This window comes from Gallus gallus, chromosome 6 (assembly GCF_016699485.2).
Source record: "Gallus gallus isolate bGalGal1 chromosome 6, bGalGal1.mat.broiler.GRCg7b, whole genome shotgun sequence".
Classification (NCBI taxonomy): Eukaryota; Metazoa; Chordata; class Aves; order Galliformes; family Phasianidae; genus Gallus; species Gallus gallus.
Window position 1 is genome coordinate 21221088 of NC_052537.1, and position 21562 is coordinate 21242649.

The 21562-nt window shown below is 38.7% G+C and overlaps 1 protein-coding gene across 14 annotated transcripts in view; it reads left to right on the forward strand.

Annotated features, from left to right (window-relative positions):
* Positions 1-21562, forward strand: part of MYOF (myoferlin) — a 92796-nt gene that overhangs the window by 22418 nt on the left and 48816 nt on the right. For 6 of the 14 annotated variants that reach the window (XR_005861016.1, XM_040703088.1, XM_040703091.1 and 3 more), the window contains exons 1-5: positions 51-213; positions 7697-7752; positions 8629-8720; positions 19699-19807; positions 21010-21094. Coding sequence is in view for 12 of the 14 variants with exons in the window: in XM_040703088.1 (XP_040559022.1) it covers positions 66-213; positions 7697-7752; positions 8629-8720; positions 19699-19807; positions 21010-21094 (490 nt within the window). In the remaining 2 variants the exon portion in view is untranslated. Of the gene's footprint in view, positions 1-50; positions 214-1923; positions 2097-7696; positions 7753-8628; positions 8721-15637; positions 17391-19698; positions 19808-21009; positions 21095-21562 lie in introns of those variants that run through there. The other 8 variants (XM_040703092.2, XM_040703095.2, XM_040703098.2 and 5 more) reach the window with 3 other exon arrangements.

Here is a 21562-nt window from a genome sequence, read left to right on the forward strand (position 1 = left end):
TTTCTGCGGGGGCGGGGCTGAGGCGCAGGTGCTGCCCTGGGCCAGGTGGCTGTTAACGGCCGGTGATGCGCTGCTGGGGGCTTGAGAGGAGGCTCCCCATTGGCTGCCGCGGCGGTGGCAGAGCTGCCTGGCCAATGCGCCCTTGCACTCACACCTGGCTACAGGGAGGCGAGGGCTTATTTGGCTGTCCCAGCACACCTGAAGCTGATCAGAGTAGGGTACTCTGCTCGTTGTTTCTCTCGTGTAAAGTCGTAATTAATTTTTGCTTAATAGGTTTTTCTAGTTTGTAATGGGAAAGTGGTTTTACAACGTGGGCTGGTGATAAGCATGCACTTTACGTGTTGCTTGTTGAGTGTGACTGTCCTGCTCTGTGTGAGGCACTCAGGTAGGAAGGTAAGTGGCAGCCAGGAGGGCTGAAAGGCTCAGGGTAGTGCTTCATCTGAGTCGTTTGGGTCCAAGCAGTGCTATAGCTGTTCTGCCCTCATCACCTTTCTTGAGTGTGCTGTGTCGGACTGCTGCTGCTTTCCTCCGGTTCTTCTCTGCTACCTAAAATCTAACCATCTTCTCTCTACAAGTGCTTGAAAAGAAGAAGTGGTGGAGGCAGGGGGGTCGGCATCTTCTTCCAGGTAGCAGTGGTAGGAGAAGAGGTAATGGCTTTAAGTTGCACCAAGGGAGGTTCAGGTTGGATATTAGGAAACATTTCTACTTAGAAAGAGCAGTGACGTATTGGAACACACTGCCCAGGGAGGTGGTGGGGTCACCATTCGTGGAGGCATTTGAGAAACGTGTGGGTATGGCACTGAGGGACGTGGTCACTGGGTGTGGTGGGGGGGTGATGGTTGGACTCGGTGATCTTAGTGGCCTTTTCCAACTGTGATTTTATTCTGTAATTCATCTGAAAAAGGAAACACGTTTCATATCAGCTTCAAAAATAATAAGTTATGGGCAGTTCCTGTGGGTCCCCACATAAAAGCTCAGCTGACCTTTGTGGAGGACTCGTTCTGTGCTGCTTTGTTAGCTGCCCTCATCTCACAGACTTTGCAGAAGTAGTGTGAACCACTGCTTTTGTGCACCTGGCTCACAGCTGATGAAAACCTCTATAAAGCTGAGGATGGGGCAGCTTGTAGCAAAGAGTTCTGGTTCTTGCCATGCAATTTTTAGCAAGACTTTTTTTAGTGAAATCTACTGCATGTGTTTGTGTTTAAAATATAGGCCTCCAATGTACAGGGTCCTGTTGTCTTGTTTGTTTATTGCATAGATTTGCTTAATTCTTGTACAATTTTACTTATGACTTCTGGTCACGTCTTTTTGAGAGATCTACTAAACGTGTTGCGTTAAATGCAGCAAAGGCAGTAGTTTGGCACAGCCTTCTTGGCAGAGTTCGGGAATCGTCTGCACAACGCTCTCGGACGTATGGTGTGATTTTGGGTGGCCCTGTGTGGAGGCAGCAGGTGGGCTGCGTGCTGCTCGGGGGTCCCTTCCAACCCCAGGTGTGCGAGCGACTCTCGTTCGGCTCGCGGAGGTTCCGCAGCTGGCAGCAGAGGGCGCGCGGCTGCGGGGTGTGCGGGCGGACTGCGAAGTTCTGAGATCGAACTGAGAAAAAACTACCGTGAGATGCAGCGCCGTGGTGTACCGAGAGACAGACGCGATGCATCCTGACTGCTGGAGTTGCCTTGAATGTGTTGCTCATGCTTGCCTTGGTTACTGATGCGATATTTATCGCACGGCGTAAGGAAACGCCGACAAATCTGCCCTTTCTGTCGCTGGATCTCACCGGTCAGAACTCCTTTTGTGCAAAAAACGCGGCGCTTGGTGTCAATTTACAGGCACTGAATTTGTCATAGCCTTCGGGAGCAGTTCGTCATAGACCCACCCCGAGCTCCGGCCGCGCCGTGCTATTCCCTGCCGCCTCTTCCTGCTCGCGCTGCCGCCCCGAGCTGCGCCTGGGAGCCCACGGCTTCCTTACGTGGCTCTGCGGGCAGGCGGCGTGCAGCGCCGGCTCGGAGCGATGCTCCGGGTGATCGTAGAGTCTGCTTCCAACATCCCCAAAACCAAGTTTGGGAAGCCAGATCCCATCGTTTCCGTTGTTTTTAAAGGTAAGGAAAGCTGTCATTCGCAAACCTCCCTTCTGAGGTACGTTTAAGGATAGCGTCCTATGTAAGAGTTAGAAAATCTGTAAAAACGCGTTTGCATGCGGTTACCTCTGATGTACTCTTGGGAGAAGCTTTAATTAGAGAGCCCGAAGTTACCTGCGTGGGGTTGGACTTGTGTGGAGTGCACTGCTTTTTCCTGTGCTTCTGTCGCAGGATGCAGGCTATGGGCTTTTGCAGAGGATGAGCCCTTTGCTTCAAAACCCAGCCACACTGCAGAGATGAACTGACTTTTAATTTTGATATTTAAAATCACCACCTGATCGATCACTCCTCTGTCTTGAGTATTTTGCACCGCTGCTGCCCGCTAACAATGCCTGTTGCAGCACCGTACCCTTAGTTGTTGACTTGTTTATTGCTGTATTACCAGCACGTAAACCAGCAGTACAATTACTGAAGGTGATAGGGTGATTTTTTTTAACGAGGTGGTTTGCACTTGAAATGGTTGCATTTTTGAGACCATTTAATTTGAAGATGAAGGCTGGATAACACATTTTGCATTTTTAATGGCTAGATGCAGCTGGGAGGGGGAGAAAAGTGGTATAATTAGCATTTACATGTAATATATAAGAACTATGTTTCAGCTATTCCCATCACTTGTAATATGTAAAGTTAACTGTGTTTTACTGTATGTTTTACCTATTGCTGTCATTTCCTCTCTTGTCTAGACTAAAGGAACTTGATCGCAAATATTGATTTATCTTAAAGGTGTAGAAACCTGCAAAGCTATTTTGGTTCATTAGATGAAACTGTGGCAAAGTTATCTGGTTTTCTAACTGCCCTGAAATGAGGATGGTATTTCTTAAAGCATGAAATCATTAATGATTCAAAGTGCTTACTGCCTTCAGAAACCAAGTATGAAATCATGACATTTTGCTGGAAGAGGAAGAGACAGTGGGTAATCTTAACTTCCAAAATAAAAAGTTTGCAGATACTTCAGCACCAAAAAGATGTGATATCATTCCATTTCCTTTTTTTTTTGCTCCTCTTTCTCAAGTTTGTCTTTGATTTTCTATGTGTTAGGGCAAGTGGCTGAGCCTATCTCAGGGGCTATTTATATTTTCAGCTTCTTGACTTTTTCTTTGCTTTTTTGTCTCAATTTTGCCTTTCTGTGTTACTTCTGTTCCTGTGGTTCTGTACTACAGAGTTACCTTGTGCCTTCTCTTCTTTTGTACCTAAAGTGTCTTTAAATCCTGCCAGTAATCTGCTGTTCTTACTATGTTGTCCAATACAATTCAGTTGTACTTAGTAAGTATACTTTTCAGAATTTACTTATTTATGTGTTTATTTTGGTATTGATGGTAGTACCCTAAAAACAGAATTTTATAACAAACATTAAAGGAATGAGTTTACATTTATACTTTGTTCTGTAGTTGGCGTTACTGATATTCACAAACGTGGTCAGTTATTGTCTTCAATTTAACTTCACAATTTTGGCATTTAATTTTTCCTTATACCTGCCACTTCTTTTATGTCATTGCACTGCCTAGCAGAGGTCAGCATTTTGGCTTTGTGAGCAGCATTGTGTAAGGTGAGCAGTGCCAGGCTTGTGCGGGCTGTTGAGGAGCTCTGATTTAGTTTGCAGTTGAAGTAGCTGGTTGCTGAATGCGAAGGAGTGGGGATCACATCTGAAATACCTTGAACTTCTGGCTCTTTATTGAGGTGTTTTACACACAGCCAGTTCCCCCACGCCAGTTTCAAGGTCATGTCATTAAAATGCTTTTTTTTCCTTAGCTTTTTCAGACTTGAGCTTTGCATAGCCTTTGCTGGTGTCAAGGTTCAGTGATTTTAAGACCTCTACTTAGTATCTCTCGGGATTAGATCTTTAAAACCATTATTGTGAAGAAAAGGCCACGACCCTACAGCTACTACTATAGAAGTGACTGAAAACACTTTGTGTGTTAACCTGCATGCATTACTGTAGTTTTATCTGTGTATGCAATGCATTTCATCAATACTTGTGTAGCTGAGCTGGTTATAAGCTATCTAGTGCCAGCACAACTAATAAAGTGATGCCAAGTACATATAAAGAGGAAATAAGCAGCTGTTTGCATTGGATGTTTTATTTACAACGGAGGCTTTTTGTGTAAGCATCTGGCATTTTTTTGCACATTTCTATTCAGTCCAGTGGGTTGGAACATTTCATTTATTTACCTTACGAACAGCTCATTGTTCAAAGAGAGCTACGCCTCGAGAGTAAACCACTGCGGCCATCTGTAACTGGCTGCTGCTGCTGCGGAATTCTGAGTTTGTTATTACTTTATGCAAGAGAAATTATTTGTCAAATTAATTAGAAAAAGTGTCGTCATTTGTTGAAATGGCAGGGAGTGATAATGATTATGATAATGATTTCTTTTTCTCGTTAAGTATACCAAATTGGAAAAAAAAAAAAAATGTGTAAGATTTGTCTTTGGAAGCAAAAATTGATGTGATTGCTCCTATGTGCAGTCAGGTCTAGAACATTTGGTGCATTGTTCTTCCTTTTGGCTTCATTCAGCTTTCTTCATTCAAAACCACCATGAAACAGTACTGAGTTTAACTGGGCCTACCTGAATATATCATCTTCCGCTTGTGGTTAATCGAAGAGCTTTCCAGCAGACTTGTAGTCATTTACTGGTTCATATTCCAGTGTGTGAAAGGAAGGAGTATTAGAATGTAATAATTCATAAAATACATACCTTCTGTTTTGTGGAGATTAAATAACTTTCATTCTGTGGCTTTTGGAGGTCTGCCTGCTTGATCCTGCTGTTTCTACTACTGTGCAATCTTAATTCTTCATTAACAGTTCTATGGAAAGTGTAGTGTAGTGGATTGTGATGCTCTTTTGAATCTCAGGATCAGGATTGTTTTAGTAGATGTTTGCTTCTGCTATTCCCCACGCACTGAAATTGGTAAAAATGCCAGTTATAGGAGAGTAAATGCAGGATTTAAGCATTGGTTGTTTCGTGGTATAGCAGTTGTCTTTCTAATGATGGAACAGTTGTTGTTTGAACAGCTCATCTTTGAATGAATTTTTTGAATGCTGTTATCTCATTGGCTATCACAAAGTTCTTATTGCACTGAAGTAGTTGCAGTGAAGAATACTGAACAACCTGCAGCAGTGTGATGCCTTTATCCACATAAAGCAAAGAAAGATGTCTTCTGTGGTACTACACACTTCTACTACTTCTTCAAGAATGGTGTAGTTACTTTTTAAGGAAACAAACATGTGGAGTGTCCACTCATATCCATTATCATTTCTTACTCTTATTTGTTGATAGGGCCAAACTAAAAATGATGACAGGCCCCATCTTAGAATGCACTGAGTTGCAATATAGTCTCGGCTGCTGTAAGTGGGTTTGTTACCAGTAGAAGAGGACAGACTGAGAACTTAAAGCTAGGCTGTCCATCCTACCCTGCTTGGCAATAACATGTTTAACAAGGTAACTTTGATGGCAAGAAGGTGTTTTTCTTACATTTTAAAGAGCAAAAAACAAACAAACAAAAAAAGAAAACAAACAAAAAAAAAACACAGTACATTAGAAAAATGGTAATAAATAGAAAGTTTGCAAAAACAAAAAAGTGGAGAATATATATGACTGAGAAATATAAATGCTATGTTCAGACTGACTACAATTACAGCATAACACCAATGTATGCACTGCTTCTCAATGTTTTTCATCCAACTTTCATACAGATGCACAACACAAGATGTTTGTTCGTAGAATGGTCTAGGATATGCATACAGTTGGTGGCAAATTGGAGATCTGACTTTCTTGTTTTTATGATAAATGATAGTCCAAAGTGGGAATACTTTACTCCCTGTCAAGAATTGTCTTGCCTGATGTTTGAGCCAAGGCATTCCTCACGTTACAGAGTTGCATTTGAGCTTAGACAGGGATCATAGGACTTTTATTTGTTAGTTCTCTCAGGATCTGTGACTCAGGGTCTCCTTTATGAACAACTGTGACTGTTACTTTTTCCACTGGCACTGAGAACATCTTTTCCCTGACTCCTGGCTCCAATTAGTAGGAGGGTTTCGAGTACCAATCCCAAGCCACAGACATGCCAGGGTATCCAGCTTTCAAAATGCTTTGTCTTTTATTAGATAGCTTTTTAATATTAAGTGGATTTCCCCTACTAGTGTGATATTTAGTTCCTTGTTCTGCAAAATATGAGTCTGAAGCATAGCAGGTTATGAATGCTCTTTCCTTTGTGGTGTGATGTGAGTCAATATCCTGTATAAATTGTAGGCAATTCCTGTTACATAAATGCAAGTCAGTTCTCGCAATCTACATTATGGGATGACTTTTTCCAGTACAATACTCTCACATCCAACAGAAGCAGTCACAACAGGCTCCTGCTTGAATAGTGTGTATATGAATCTGCCTGTGTGGCATGTCCTTGCTTTTGCTTCCCAGACCTTTACAGAGTGTTCCTAGCAAAATAGAGGCAACTTGCAAGTAATAAAAGTGTTACCACCTTTACTGTACTCCTTTAACTCAAGAAGTCTGTCGAAGCATAGGCTTGTTGAGATGGCTGAGCATCTGACAGATCAGCAGATAGGATCCTGACTTGGCTGAGATGCACACATTTGTAAACACTATTGTACAACATTTCTCTTTAGAGTTCTGCTTGATTGCTGGTGTTCTTCTGTGCTTCCAAGTGCTGTCAAGACATCTTCTCCATCAGAGCTGTATGCCTGTAGTGCAACTAAAACTTAAAGCTTAAACCGTTACTTGCTTAGAACCTTCTGTAACAACAGAATTGTACTTCCCTTTCTTAGGTGTGAGGGGGTCTGCAGAGGGCCTCTGCAGCAGCCAGTTGTAGTATTCCTCGCCAGAGAAGGAACTTGAATTGAAACACCACAGTCTAAGAAACTTACAATCCCTCTGTCATTTGTAGGGTTAACCAAGTGCAAATTTTACCATGAAGTATTTGTTAATGAAGTCATACATGTGACCTCTGAAAAGACTTATCTCTGGAAACCCCCTCCTTCCCCCCCCCCCCCCCCCCCCCCCCCCCGGAAGGACTATAATTCCTCATAAATGCAGGTGTACTTCTGCTAATATTTGCTCATTTAAAGCAGAAAATGCTGACAGTTTAATATCTTAAGATTTTTTTTTTCAAGTGATGCTATTTCAGAGTTAGACTATTGTGTAGTACAGATTTGGTATATGTGCAGCCTGTTGCCTTTCCTAGTAAAGTTCTGTCCCTTTGAGGTCACCATGCAGTTGGATGTCTCCAGGCTTTTTAGTTGGTGTTATTCCATCAGTACTGAACCTGTAGTCAAAGGTCACAAAAGATTGAAGTACCTAAACAATAATTTTCTTTATGGGAATAGGTCTAGCCATGCCTAAACAAAACAAAAAGCCTCAGCAACCTCTAAAATTGCCCAGGAAAGTTTTTATTTTTAACTGGAAAATCTGCAGATATTAGAAGGAGGCAAAAAGAATTGGAAAGTTTGGTTTAAAGCTCAAGGTTTGTTTTGAGAAATGAAAGGAAAAATTTTGGCACCTGTAATACTTTAGTGAAATCAAATGATCATTCTATATTTGTCTTTGCAGATGAAAAAAAGAAAACAAAGAAAATTGACAATGAACTCAATCCTGTTTGGAATGAGGTAATTTTTATTTGAAATTAATTCTTGATCTTTTGTGATAGAAAATGCTTATAAAATTTGAAAGTCAGTTTCTGCAGTTGTGAGTATTAGAGGCTGGAGCTAATGAATGTATGCTCTTTAAAGCTGTTAGTAAATACAAGTGAATGGGTTCATCCTGTGCCACATACTATAATGCAGTAAGTAACGATTTTAGGTAAATGTAAATGAGTATCGGGTGAGTTTGTGGTGTGTGGTTGGTATTTTTTTCCTTCTTACTTTGGATCAAATGATATTCAGCCCTTCAGTACTGTATTTGAGTGCGTAATTGGATCCTTTATGATATTCTAGGAAAAACACAGAGAATGAATTGTAAACTGAAGTTCCTTGTGGCTTATGCTAAGGCTGCTATTTTGCATCTTTGGTAATGTTTTTCTTGGGGAAAGTATTTTCCTTTTTTTTTTTTTGTTTACAGTCAGAAATGAAAGCTAAAGATTATTCTTTGAATTTATAACATGTACAAAAGGGAAGCTTCAAATATTTGTGTAAATTCAACAGCAACTGACTTCTGGTTTTGGAGGGGAATTGTGCCTGATCCTATGAATAATAATGAACTACTGAGTATGACGAAGTGGAACTGCGAAAGATAGTATCTAAATATTAAACAATTGAGTTCTTTTTCTGTATTGTTAATAGAAAGCAGTGACTCAGTGTCCTATGGGCGCCTTCCAAGATCTTAAATTTTGCTTTTGCAAATACCAGTTCATACTTGTATATCTCTAACTAAATGCAGAATTTATTTCTGACTAATTTTGCTGTGAATACTACTCTGCTGTTAATTACCTTATATGTAACTTGTAATATGATTTAGTTTTGTTACTACTTTTTTTTCCCCCTCAGATTCTTGAATTTGACTTGAAAGGAATCCCTCTGGATAATTCATCTTCCCTGACAGCTATTGTGAAGGATTTTGAAACAATTGGACAAAACAAGTAGGTATTTTTTGCAGCATTAAACATGAGTTTTAACGTAGAAGTCCAGGAAAAAATCAAAACTGATATTTGCTGCAGGTAAATGATGTGTGCAATTCAGTGTTTTCTGATGTAACAACTACTTTTAGCCTGTAAGGCAGCATGTTTCCCATCCCTCACCTGTTGAACTGTCACTGTGAAGAAAGCACCAGCTTAATTTTAGAAATTCTGAAGTGAAGTCCATGGTGTTTAAGGCAGAGTTTTGTTAAATTTTAGTTCCCTGTGGCTATTACTGCCATCTGAAAAGCACAGATACCATGATTCAGTCAGTACTTCCTTGTAGTTAAGGTTGCTGTGTCAGTAGACTTCTGTCACTTCAGATACCTGGAGCAGGTCATTATGTTGCAGAAGCATGCAGGGCAGTACCCGAAACTACTATGCTTAATTAATTTCCAAAAATTAGCCCTGAAGAAATTGTAATGCTGTTAAAGCTCTTATGTTTAAAATTTCCACAAGACGCTGTATTTTACGTCACTTATCAAAGTATTGTCTAAGAAAGGAAGCAGAAGTTTTTAAGAAAATATTTTGTTTGAAATGAAGAGAGTCTTCTGGGAAAAGTAAATTGATTAATGTTAGTGGAAGAAGTTGGCTATCTGGCTTTTCATTTGTTAGGGGAACTAGGGTTATAAAAATGGGAAGTGGGGAAGGCACTGAGAATTACCTTTTCCGTTGTTCATTTATTGAAAAGGAAAGCAGAGGTTCCTGCTATCAGTGAAGGATTTAGTATTTATGTATTCAGCACAAAGATGTGCCCATTTTCTTTATGTTCACCATGTGCAGGGATTTAAGGCTTTTTCGTTCCTGTTCCATTTCTCTTCTGGTTTGTACTGTTAGTGTATGCAGGGAGGCCTGTGAATCTTGCTCTAAAAATCTGAGCTCTCCTAGTATAATACATAGAGTGTCTATATACTTAACATCAGCTTAAATATTTTTCAGACATCTAAAGATCAAATATCATGGGACCTGAGGCTGCAGGTTTACTTTATTTTTTCCATTGTGAGAGGCTGAACGAGAGTTTCATTCATGCAGTTTTGTTAGGCTTTTGAGGAAGTCCTCGTTGCTCAGACAAAAATTCTTCATGCAGTGCTTAAGAAGCTTAGTTTAAAATCAGGCTTCATTATCAGCTTTAGAGAGCTGAAGATAAGCAAATGGTAGCAATATCTACGCATGTCTGGAATGATATAGCATAAAATGTGAATGGATTTCCTCCAACTAAACAAAGAAAAATGTGTCCAGGCTTTCTAAACATGCTGTGATTACAGCAGAAAAGTCTTGTCAGTGATAAGCAGGAACTTGAATGCCACACTCATAAAAACCTCCATCAGCAGAGATGACCCACTATAGCTGCTATTACTGCTGAAATGTACCACCCACTGCCTCACTGTGCTTACATTCTGTTTGGTCTCCATAAACGTTCAGCAAGCATTGGTGAATGTCAGTGGTGCCATTTTTTCCACATGCAGAAATTCAGTTCCACACCTTTGGCTCGTATACACATCCATGTCAGGCACCGTTTTGTCAGACTTCCTCTCAGCTGTCATCTGTCACATGACAACAACATGTAATGGAACACCAGTGGGAAGGCTGAACCTCTACTGCCATACCACCAACATCCATCTCTGATGTTGTGGGAAAACAGATTAAAATAGGAGGCATTACTTTTGGAGCTGCCCTCATAAAATGCATAATATAGTTAATGTAGAAGAGTAACAAAACATCTTCATTTTTAATGTTTTTTTTTTTATTAAAACATAAAAAAGAAGAGTAACAAAGCCATAAAACCAGTGGGGCATGTGGCCTTGTTTTTGTGATCATAATGCATCAGTGCTGTGCAGTGGAAGTGGCTGCCATTCTTAGTGAGCTCTCCAGGTGTTTGTCAGTGATTTTTGATGAAATTTTCCCTGTGTTTCATCCTAGAAAACAGTTGTTCACAAATGTATGTACTGCCAAATAACGATGGCTCAGATAAGGTGTGACTGTGAAGCAAGGGATATTTCTTTGTATGACAGGGATTATAAAAGCCGAGCAGAGAGATGCAATCACTTCTTTTTTTTTTTAACTTGAATATCTGATTGCAATGCTGTACAATTGATTTGACAATTTGCAGGTTGTTGTTGTATTTAATGTATTTATGTTGACTGAAAATGGAATCGCAAATATGGAAAAAAAAAAAAAAGTGTTAATTTTTTGGCAATCCTGAGACCTGTTTTCAAATTCCTTTATCACAACAGGGAGCAAGGCTGCCTTTTTTTCTACTGCTCACAGGACCGTGTTTAGCCGATGTATCAAAATGCTTTACATTGTTTGCAATAACTTGTTACCACTGTGTGATGTTCAGTTGGCACTGAGTTATGGGGACGCCCAGGGCAGGGCTGGGCCACTCAGTGGGGCAGAGCCGTTGCCATGATGGCGCAGGGCAGGGGGCATTGCAAGCTGTGCTGCGCTGCATGTGGCCAGCAGGTTGGATGTGCCTGTTTTAGGCAATCCACAGCAGGGATAGAATGTACTATTTTGTGAACAAACATGATTGTACTAAAACCTCTGGCAAAGCCTAGGAGTTCTTTCTTAGCACTCCTAGCAAGATAAAGCTTTTAGTCTATTTGAAATCCCATAGTGGTTAGGATCTTCAGCTAATCTGCTTTTTGTTGAAAAGGTAAATATATATATTTTGATAAGTATCTGCTGTTGAAGTCATAGAGGAATTTTTAAAATGTGAACAGGAAAAAAACCCAGGACAACCCCTATCCAAAATGAGATGTCAGTTCCCCACTACTTTGTATGAGATTCCAAGATTTTTAAAAGGATTCATTCCTTTCCTGGTCAGCCCCTCTTCTCATCCATGAATGCCAAGTAGGGTTATCGCTGTTCTGAAAGGCAGTGGTGATAAATTTGGGTATTTTACAATACTGCATATATTTGCACCTATTGATAGTAGTCTATTTCCATTGTAGGTTTTCTTTATGCCTTTCTACCTCCTCCCAGCAATTAAATTGCATTTCCTATTTTTATAGTGCTTCCTCAGGTCTGCCTTTAAAACTCTGCTACGTGAGCAGATGCCCTCAGGTCTGATTTCTGAGATTTCTTTAGGTCGGTAAAGCAGTAAAGCATGCCTCTGACTTTAGGAAAATCCCAGAAACCACTTCATGGAGGAAAGCTTGCCAGGAATCTGAACGTTGTAATGGAATTTGTAGATTATTACCATAAAAGGGAAGGTACTTAACTTGAGCCCTTAAAATACTTCATTCTGTGCAGGGGTTCAAACTGTAGCAAGCATGTTTCTCAAACCCTTTTTGTAACTATCATCTGGGCTTGTGACTTGGGCTTGTAGAGCCTAACCACAGTTTATACAAATGCCACACTTACGTAGTGTGTACCGCTTACTTATCCTGTGTACAAATTAAAATAAAAATAAAAATAAAAATTTTGGGGGAAAAAATAGGAAGTAAAATTGTTTGAGAAAGTGATTTCCATGCCCAGAGCTGTGCAAGAATACATATAATCCATACTGAAGACAGAGCAGTGCCTGCAAAGTCATCATCTTTGAAAACAAATCCTGAAAACCCCCCACATATTTGTGGTATGTGATGCATTTGGCAAGGAAACAGGATAAGCAGAGTTAGAAGTAGGAATAGATGAGTAGGCATCCTGATTCTAATGTGATAATAGGAAATGTCATCTCAAAATTTCTTTTGAAGACAGAAAGCACTGTAATGGCAGAAGAGGCTTTATGTTAATGAATATCTAGTGACAGGAGCATATAAAAGAGGGAGAGAAAGTTCTGGAATAAGATTCCCACATAATACTTGCATGCACGCATAACCTGTGTTTCTGTAGAGTTACTGATCCTATTCAGAATTACTGAGTTGGGGAAGGTTTTAGATCTGCCACGTTATTGTTTTGACATTGCTTCCACTGTTCAGAATAGTCTGATAGTTGTTTTTATCAAGATGGTCTCAATCACAGTTTAAGAGTCCCTAAAAACTAATGAGACAAAAACTTATTTGAATTAAGAATTCTTTTAAAAATTTCTTTTTTTAATACAAAAAACACGTCTTTAAAGACAAGATCTTGTACTCAGCCAAACACATTGGTATATTTATTAAAGTGCATAAATATAATAGAAATTAAGTTTATTTTCAGGTTATTACCCTTGTTCATTTGTAATCATAGAATAATTTGAGTTGGAAGGGACCTTTAGGTGTCATCTAGTCCAACTCCCCTGCAATGAAGAAGGACAACTGCAGCTAGATAAAGAATAAATGTAGGATTTTAGTTATTAGAATAATTCAAATTTTGGCTCCTAAATGAAGACTTTTTCATGACATCTAGCTCAACTTCCGTTGACTTCCAAGAAATGAGCACTTAACATTTATAATTAGGGAACTGTTAAAGTCCGCAAAAGGTTTGTGAAAGTCTTGTACTGCAAGGAAGTCAATTACACAATTCTGTTTTCTTTGTATATATCTGAGAATATTTTTGTTGAAAACCTCTCCTGTTAATTCTTCTATGAATTTGTTGCTCCGTGAGGTGGATAGCCAAAGCAAGTGCAAAATTGTCTTGCGCGTATCTCAGGGCAGTGCAGCACATGGCTGCAGCAGTGCACCATTCCAAAAAGATGCTCTGTAGAACAGTGTGCAAATGACACTGCCTTGTGTTGTCTGCATTCTAGTTTAGGACTGGGAAGGTAGAATTTAGTGCCTGCTTATGGTCCTTACTACTGTCATTATAAATGACAGTAAGGTTAAACAAAACAACAAACAAACATAAGGCAGGGCAGGGGAGTGAGTGCCGTAGTGTATTGTGTTAATTTTTAGATGTAATACTGATGTTGTTAACTGGACTCAAGGTTTTCAGACATAAAGGCCCATTCTTTCAGAAAAGCAGTGTTTGTCATGGACTTTAGACATTATTTGTGAGCTTTGGAATTACGTCTTGTGCTTAATGTAATGAAATTTGACGCTAAACCAAATAAATTGTTCATTACCGTAATCTTTTCTGTAGAGGTTCATGATTTTATCCACCATTTTACTTTCCTTTGAATTCTAGATTGAACTGGGATTTAGCTTTCGATTGTAAGAAGTTAGTGTAGGGGATTGTGTTTGCTGAGAAAGAGCAATGAGAAGAAACAGCACTGTGTGTTCAGCCTTATTTTCTTTGTTCTAGAGGAACATTCTTACAGTGATGCAGGATGAGGAGCGCTGTGGATGACTCATTGCTTTGGCATGTTTCTGTAAAAACAAGCTTGAAAGCACACTTGAATGTTTTCCATTTCTCTTTTCCTGGAGATAGAATTTACTGTTCTGTTTACTAGGTCACTAAACTTCTGCAGGTAGATTAAATGAGTACTGTTCATGGTAAAAAGAAACAGTCGTTCGAAAAGATAAATGAAGCAGACCACACTTACATGCATGTGGACAGATCATCATAAGAATAAACCAGAAAGCACTCATATGATCTGTGTTGAGCTAGATTTTCCAATGTAAAGTTGTCTGAAAAGAGAACACATCTGCTTTCTATTATGTCTAGAAATGTTAGTTGAAAGACTTCAAATTCTCCAAACAAATCCTTACGCAGTTAAAATAAATAAATAAATTGCATGTCGTCCCTGAGAAGTTTAAAAGAAATACCATTAAGTTACAATCTTGTTTGAATGAAGTGATTTTAATTTGATTTGAAGGGAAGAGCTGGGATTACATGTTTCTCCGGGTTCTTTGTGTAGGTCGTAACATAGCAACAGAGAAGAGAAACAGATTGGGCACACCCTTACGGTGCAGCAAATAATTTAATCATGTTTAAGTATTTTCCATAGGTAAACAAATACTGGATTGTTTGAATCTTCCTGCAATTGGATCCTGTAGTGTGAATTCTTTCCTGTGACAGAGTGGCTGTGCATGAGCTGGCTTTTCTATGCATGCATTGCATGCAAGATATAGGCTGGTTAAGATTCAGTTTGGACAAACTTTGCACAAAATAATATCCATGTATTGTTTCTTAAAGTTTGTTCATGCAACAACTATTATCTAATAACTGAAGAAGATAAAAGTAGTTGGTTTGCTTTTAATAAACATTTTCAAACACAAGATAAGTAACAGAGGATGAGTGTTGGGTCTTGTAACACAGAAGCTATAACACAGCATATATACTGAAAGAGTGAGTGTAGAAATTATATCTGTTATGTTCAAGTTTGCTGATGAGAACAATCAATATAAGCTCTGCCAAAGTAAACCCTCAAAAATAAGGCAGAAGAATTCAAAGGCTTGAACATAAGCTGATTTAAAGTCACTTGGAACTCAGTAGAAGTAGTATTTAAGCAGATGGAGTACTTGATATGCCAAAGACTTCAGTATAAGTTGCTACCTTCAAACAGGGATAGAGTAGTAAAATGATTGCTACTGTGAGTTAGCATTTCCTGATCCAGGAATGGGTGTGAAGTTTCACTTCTCTCGGGTATTTATTTGGGCAGCTAACAGGAAGTGCTAACCACAGCACTAAGGGATTAATTAACGTTAGCACAAATACAACACTATTTTTAATAGTTGGACATCAGTACCTTAGTGATTTCATGCTGATAAACTTAAGAATTTCCGTTGATTATGGACAGGAAAGTATCACAGGCCTAGCATACTGAATTATATTTCAAGTGATTTAAAACCTGCTTCTGAATGTGGAAGATACGTTTCTCTTTTGAGGTCTTATTCTGTGACATACCAGAACTGCTTGTGGCAGTACAGGTTCTTTTGTTTTCCTTCTGCAAAGCCAGAAAAGTTTGAGACCTGCCTGACAGGGCACATTATGTGTACCAGTCTTGGGGATGATTGGATAGGTACGTATGCAGAGTTAAGAAGTAACGCTCAGTTGCTAAAACAAAAAGACTCCCTGTCACCTTTGAAGTCACGACTGCAGAGGGAAATTACAAGCAATCCTGCCTCGAGGTAAAGTCTAGAGAGCCCAGAGGAACAGATCAACTTCATAGAGATCTGTAATAGTGGTGCAGAGAACTGGGCATCTATTAGAAGCAAGTGCAGTAGTAGACCTTGCAGAAAAAGGATTAAACAGCAACAGGTTGCTCAGGAACATGGTGGCACCACTTAGCTGATAGGGTCTCACGTGACTTAGTCCAAACCTTAGAGACTAGAGAGGAACAGCTTGAGAAAAGGCTTTCTACAAGACTTGTAGAAGTCATAAAGGTGAGGCTTAGTGATGACCTTGAAGCATTCCTCGTTACTTTTGAAAACAAGACTTCAACTATTGAGTAGCCACATGATCAAAAGCAGACTGGACTGGCAATGTGTTGCAGCTGACTCTTAGCTGGGGTTTGAACAGCTTTGGAGCAGTTCTGTCATTCCACAGGGAAGGAGTGAAACAACTGACATCCAATGAAAAGGACCACTTTGAGGAAGGCAAGCAACTAACTGCCTAACATTTCTCTAAAGCTTAGAATGGAGTCTAAGATACTGTATCAGCTATTTATTAGATTTCTCAGTCTTGCTGGAGTGGAGAAGACAGGAGACTGTTCTCCAACCTGTTAGAGGAGGGTGAAACAAAGGACTTCAGAGGCAACTGGAAGCAGGCAGGTGGTCTGCCTAACTGACTTGGTCTGCCTGAGGTGATCAGTATGTTAGAAAAGATTACGATGTATTTAACTGTGTATACTGTTTTTATTTGCTTAGGACAGAGGAGGATACAGAAGTGCAAACTTAGGCTGCAAAAACTCAGAAGCTCTACCACTGATGAGCTATTCTTTCAGTTAATGTCACCAGATAAGAGGGTGTGGTTGTTGAACCAATCAGCTAGATGAAGCTCTTTTCAAAGTTAATATAAGTCACTCCATCTCATATCAAAACACAATAGCAAGCATGCAATTTTTTTCTGCTTATGTACATGGGAAAAGATTTTATTTGCCTTTCTCTAGAACCAGGTATGGCTAGTTGGTATTTAGTAGTCTTGGTCTTGTTTCTGTTTTTTCCCTTTTGTGATACTTCAGGGTATGTATATTTATGTCTGTAGCTCTCAAATAAGAACACATAGTCATAGTTGAAGTATTTGAGGGAAATTTGGAATAGAATTTTTTATTGATTAATTTTGCATTGAAGAAAGAATAGTGAAGAGAAATTGATTTCTTTCAGTATCCAGCTGCATAAAGCAAATTCAAGCATTTGTTCCTTTCATTTATAGGAGTTGTTTCCCATTTGTTCATATACTTGCTTTCAGTGAAATTTACATCTTAGAAGCCTATGAGATAAAAAGGCATTAAGCTACACAGGATTTTCCTGGCTTAACCACTTTGAGCTTCGCAGTCACATGGAATGAACTTTTTTGACTTCTTTCTGACAGTTGAGTAATATAACTGCCTGCAGGACATTTGCCCTTATTGTGGTAAAATTTGGCCAAACGCAGAGGAAGACATTGATGTATAATGTCAGACTTACGTGACTTCTATGGAGCACCAATATGGGGAATGTTAAGACACGAGGATTGATTAAATGCCCACTGAAAATAACCTGTATTTCTATAGCTTTGAAAGAATGCTGGATCGAGACTACACTACTGAATTGAGGCGTCAGTTCAATAAAGGGAAGAAAGGCAGGTGTCAGAAGTGGAACCACAGTTTCAATTGTGATCATTTTAAAGGTTAGAACAGCTTCACTGGTGTTGCACGGCCTGATCTTAAACTGCTTTTTACATCTAGCCCATCCCCTGTTTGCCAGGAATATTTGATTCAAAGCTAGAATATTACTGTGCTCTGGCAACTCTTTTGCCAGACATTTTGGGGGAGATGGGGCTTGTGGATTAGGACTGGCTGCTGGGTGAGGATTGCCAGCACACAGTCACTTTTTTCTGTGGCACATCACATTACATTATGGGGCCAAAAGCAATTGAAATTAATTTCAGACAGTAAAGAGAGGATTTTGAATATTAATTCATAACCTAATTTAGAGACAATGTTGTATGGAAAATAACTCAGATTAAGTGGACACCTGTGAAACTAGGAGACTTGACCTGGTGCCCTGTTGCATCCTTTCACTTTAAAGGTCCTGTGACAAACCGAAGAAGTGGTCAGATAGAGCAGAAGAGAAGGAGGGTAGGAGAAATCTCTGTAAGCTAAAGGGAAGTTAAGGCTTGAAGGAAAAGTGTTTAAGTGGTGATATCACAAATCTGCTCTCTCAATCAAGATGGTATTGTAGGCCTGCGTTTTAGCTGAGAAGACATTGTTTGAAACTTTTTAGTGGAGGAGAGGAAGCTGGGCTGGAAAGGTTCTGAGAGCTGGAGTATCTCCGGTCAAAAGTAACTGAAGAGTTCAGTGAAGTGGCAGATAAAACAAAACAGCAATAGTATGAATGCAAACGGAGCAGAATGTTTTTTTTAAGCTGGGACAGAGAAGGAGAAAGGCAGAGATTAAGGCAAGAGAAGGAAAGGTAGATTGAGAAACAATGTCTAGAGGGTTACAAGTTCAATGAGAAATGTCAGCAGGGAACTGGAGACAAGTTCTGCACCTGGCATGCAGGGTTGTATAAATGGGAAGATGGAGAGGCTGAACTGCATAGACCCAGCATAAGCCTGAAAAATTATCAGAATTTTTAATCCTGATATTAATCAGAAGATTAATTTATCTCAACTTATTAATCAGGAAAAAAAATGGGGACAGAAGTGAAAGGTTAGAAGAATGAGTCAAAACTATCATAAAGATAACTGGGATTGGAGGTGTGAAGTAAACTGGGAAAGTAGAGTTGCTTGGCAAGGTGATTCAAATGGGTTATTCTAATGGGAAGTGTAGGGTTTTGTGCTCAGCTAAACAAAAGCTGTAGTATGTAATACCTGAAATCAGTATTTGCAGGAAAGTAGTGTTTTGTGCCTATCCTAACATACTCAGTAACTCATGTTCTTGTGAGGTAACACTTGAGAATGGCTACGATAATGCTTTTGTTTCATCTCACAAATGCCTTTGGATCCTTACCCTCTGCATGAAAAAGCACTGTAATCTAAAAAGCAACGCAATCTACTCAAAGGGCCCACACTTGGATCTTTTTTTTTTCCCCCATGTCAGCAGCAAAGTTGGTATCTTGTTTGAAAAAGTTCTCTTACAGTATTTACCAGATGAAATAATCCTAGGGGTTTCTCGTTGGCAAAAATCTCACTTATTCCAATAATCCACTTTATAGGTGTTAAATGTTACTACACATTTTGATAACTAAATGCAGTGCCAGACATTGTGAGGTTGATTCCACACAGAAAGAAACTCAGCCTAAGAGAAATTGCTCAGTTAAAAATGAATGTAGTTTTCATTTTTTTAATGAAGATGAGCGTTAGACAGGCAGTTTCAAGAAGGCAAAAGCAGCTCAAGAGAGTCTGACTCGTAACTCTTGGGCATCTTCTTTGGTAGGTCTCTCTAGAGGCATATATAAACATCTAGAGAATTGTGAGGCAAGCATGATAAACCTATTTGAAAATGTAGAATATGGTAAAAAGATTATTTTGTGAAGAATGTAGAGAACATCGATTGCATTTGTTCTGTTTCATTGTTTTTATTACAGGGATGTTTGTGTGTGTTTTTGTGTGATACAGCTGTAACATCTTTATACTGAACTTTTCATCAGAGAGTTTGCAAAATTATATAGGAAAAGATTAGATTACCAAGTGAGAACTGTGAGTGAAACAAGTAACATGACTGATGGTTATACAGAATGTAATAATCAGAAATGTATATATATTTTTAATTTACTTGTTTAGAAGTGTCTCTTCTGTAAAGAAAATGAGTACCTATATGCTCAGTGAAAAAGAATATGAATTAGTACTACTCAGTCATTTGATGACATTTGCAATTATTGGGTTTTCGAGTTATAGCTGGAATCATTTGGTTGACAGACACAAGCTATGGATGAAAAGGAACCTGTGCTTAACAAATACTTGTATTCTAATAATGATTTTTACTTCATTTCAGGTTAATTGGCAGTGCATCCGTAGCACTTAAGGATCTTGTAGGTAACCAAAGCAGATCATGCCCTTTCAAACTCATACCTCTGCTAAATGAAAGGGGACAAGAAACTGGAGTGAGTGGCTTACATTTCCTTCTTTTACTGTAGTCATGATCAAAATGCTTCAGCAGCAAGAAGCAAATATATTTCAAAGTTATTTTACTGTATAGTTTAAATGCTTTGCAGTTTCGTAGTAAAAGCTTTAGACAAATATTATTTATAGCAAGATGTAATTATTCCTATATAGTCACCTTGGTTCATATCAAAGAGATTCCTTTAGGTTAGTTAATTTTTTTTCTGTGCATGTATTACATATTTGTATATGTGTTATAGATAAAGTGAGCCACAGGGTGCATGTGAAAATTAGCCGAGTATTAAATATATATATATTTTTTTCCTAAGTAACAAGTTGACTTCACTTTTTGCTGTATTCCTTCTAATGTCCACCTGGGTCGTAGCAGTGATTCTAGGAAGCACATAATCATGTGACTGTTTTCTTCTAGCTCAGTTCAGAAAATTACACAAGAACTTGCTTAACTTAGTTTAGCATGTGTTTAAATTTAACAGAGTGATTAACCAATGTCTGACAAAAGCAAGTCTGGAACTAAACTTACTGTTTGTGCGGACAAGCTGCTAAGGCACTTCATATTATGTTCCAGCTCACGTAATAAGAGGCCTTAAAGGGTAATTTCAGTATTTCATCAGCTACAGTTTAATATCATGGTTAGTTGGTCATGGAGTCTGTTTCTTTTTTTCCTGACTCCTCATGTTACTGTGGCAACTAGGAATAATAATGTTTTATTCAATCACCTAAAACCACAGTCAAGCACAAAAGGGTAATTCAGCAATTAGAATGGAAAATGACATGTGTTTTTATTTCCAGGATGGAAGTATGAACTGGCAATTTAAAGAGCCAGATAGGAAATGCTGCTTGTTTTTCAGACTTATGTTGCTTGTCAGTTAGTGTTATTTCTCTCTATTGTTGTTTTTCCACTTTTAAATGTAGGATGTCACTTAATCTGCATCAGTATCATGAAACTGAATAAATTAATATTTGTTGAATGTGTTATGTACTTGTATTGGAACTGATTTTTCTAAATATAAACAAAGCAATATCATTCTTTAAAATTTTTAGAGCAATAGTCTGAAATTTTATTATAAACTTATCTGTGAACATATGTAGTTGTTTTAATACTGTACAGGAATAACAATCGCTGCTTTAAAGGAGTTGTTGTGAACACTGTGTACTTCATAGAGAACCGTGTATTTTTCTATAGGCCACAATAGATTTGGTAGTAGGATATGAGCCACCAGCTGGACCTGCAAACCCGAATGACCCAGGAGGGACCAATACACAAGAAGGTATTTCAATCTTTTTTCAGAAAATTATCGTTTGGTGTCTTATGTATCATTTTAACCAACCTTTTGCTGAGAATGTTTCTGAGATCCTCCACTTTTTCCAAATCATCAGAGAACTGTGAAAGAACAAATGTTTTCAGTTGACAGGTAAATAATTACACTAATGGTCAGACTGTGCTTGTGCAGAAATAATTAAATGTAATAAATGTTATATGCTTGAGAAGAGATATATCAGTAGATAATGGTCAAACTGATTTTAAGTAACACAAGATCGAAAAAAAAAATGAAGTTAAGAGTCTCCTGGGGTGAAATTTTGATTCCACTGAGAGATGTGCTTGGGGGGTGGAAGGATAGGCAATGCAGACACAAAAGTTGTGTGTTAAATTACTAAAATTCAGAATAATTGAATAAACAGAATAATTACTTGGAAATGTGGAAGGCTAAAAATGTTAATTGACTTATATGAGATTA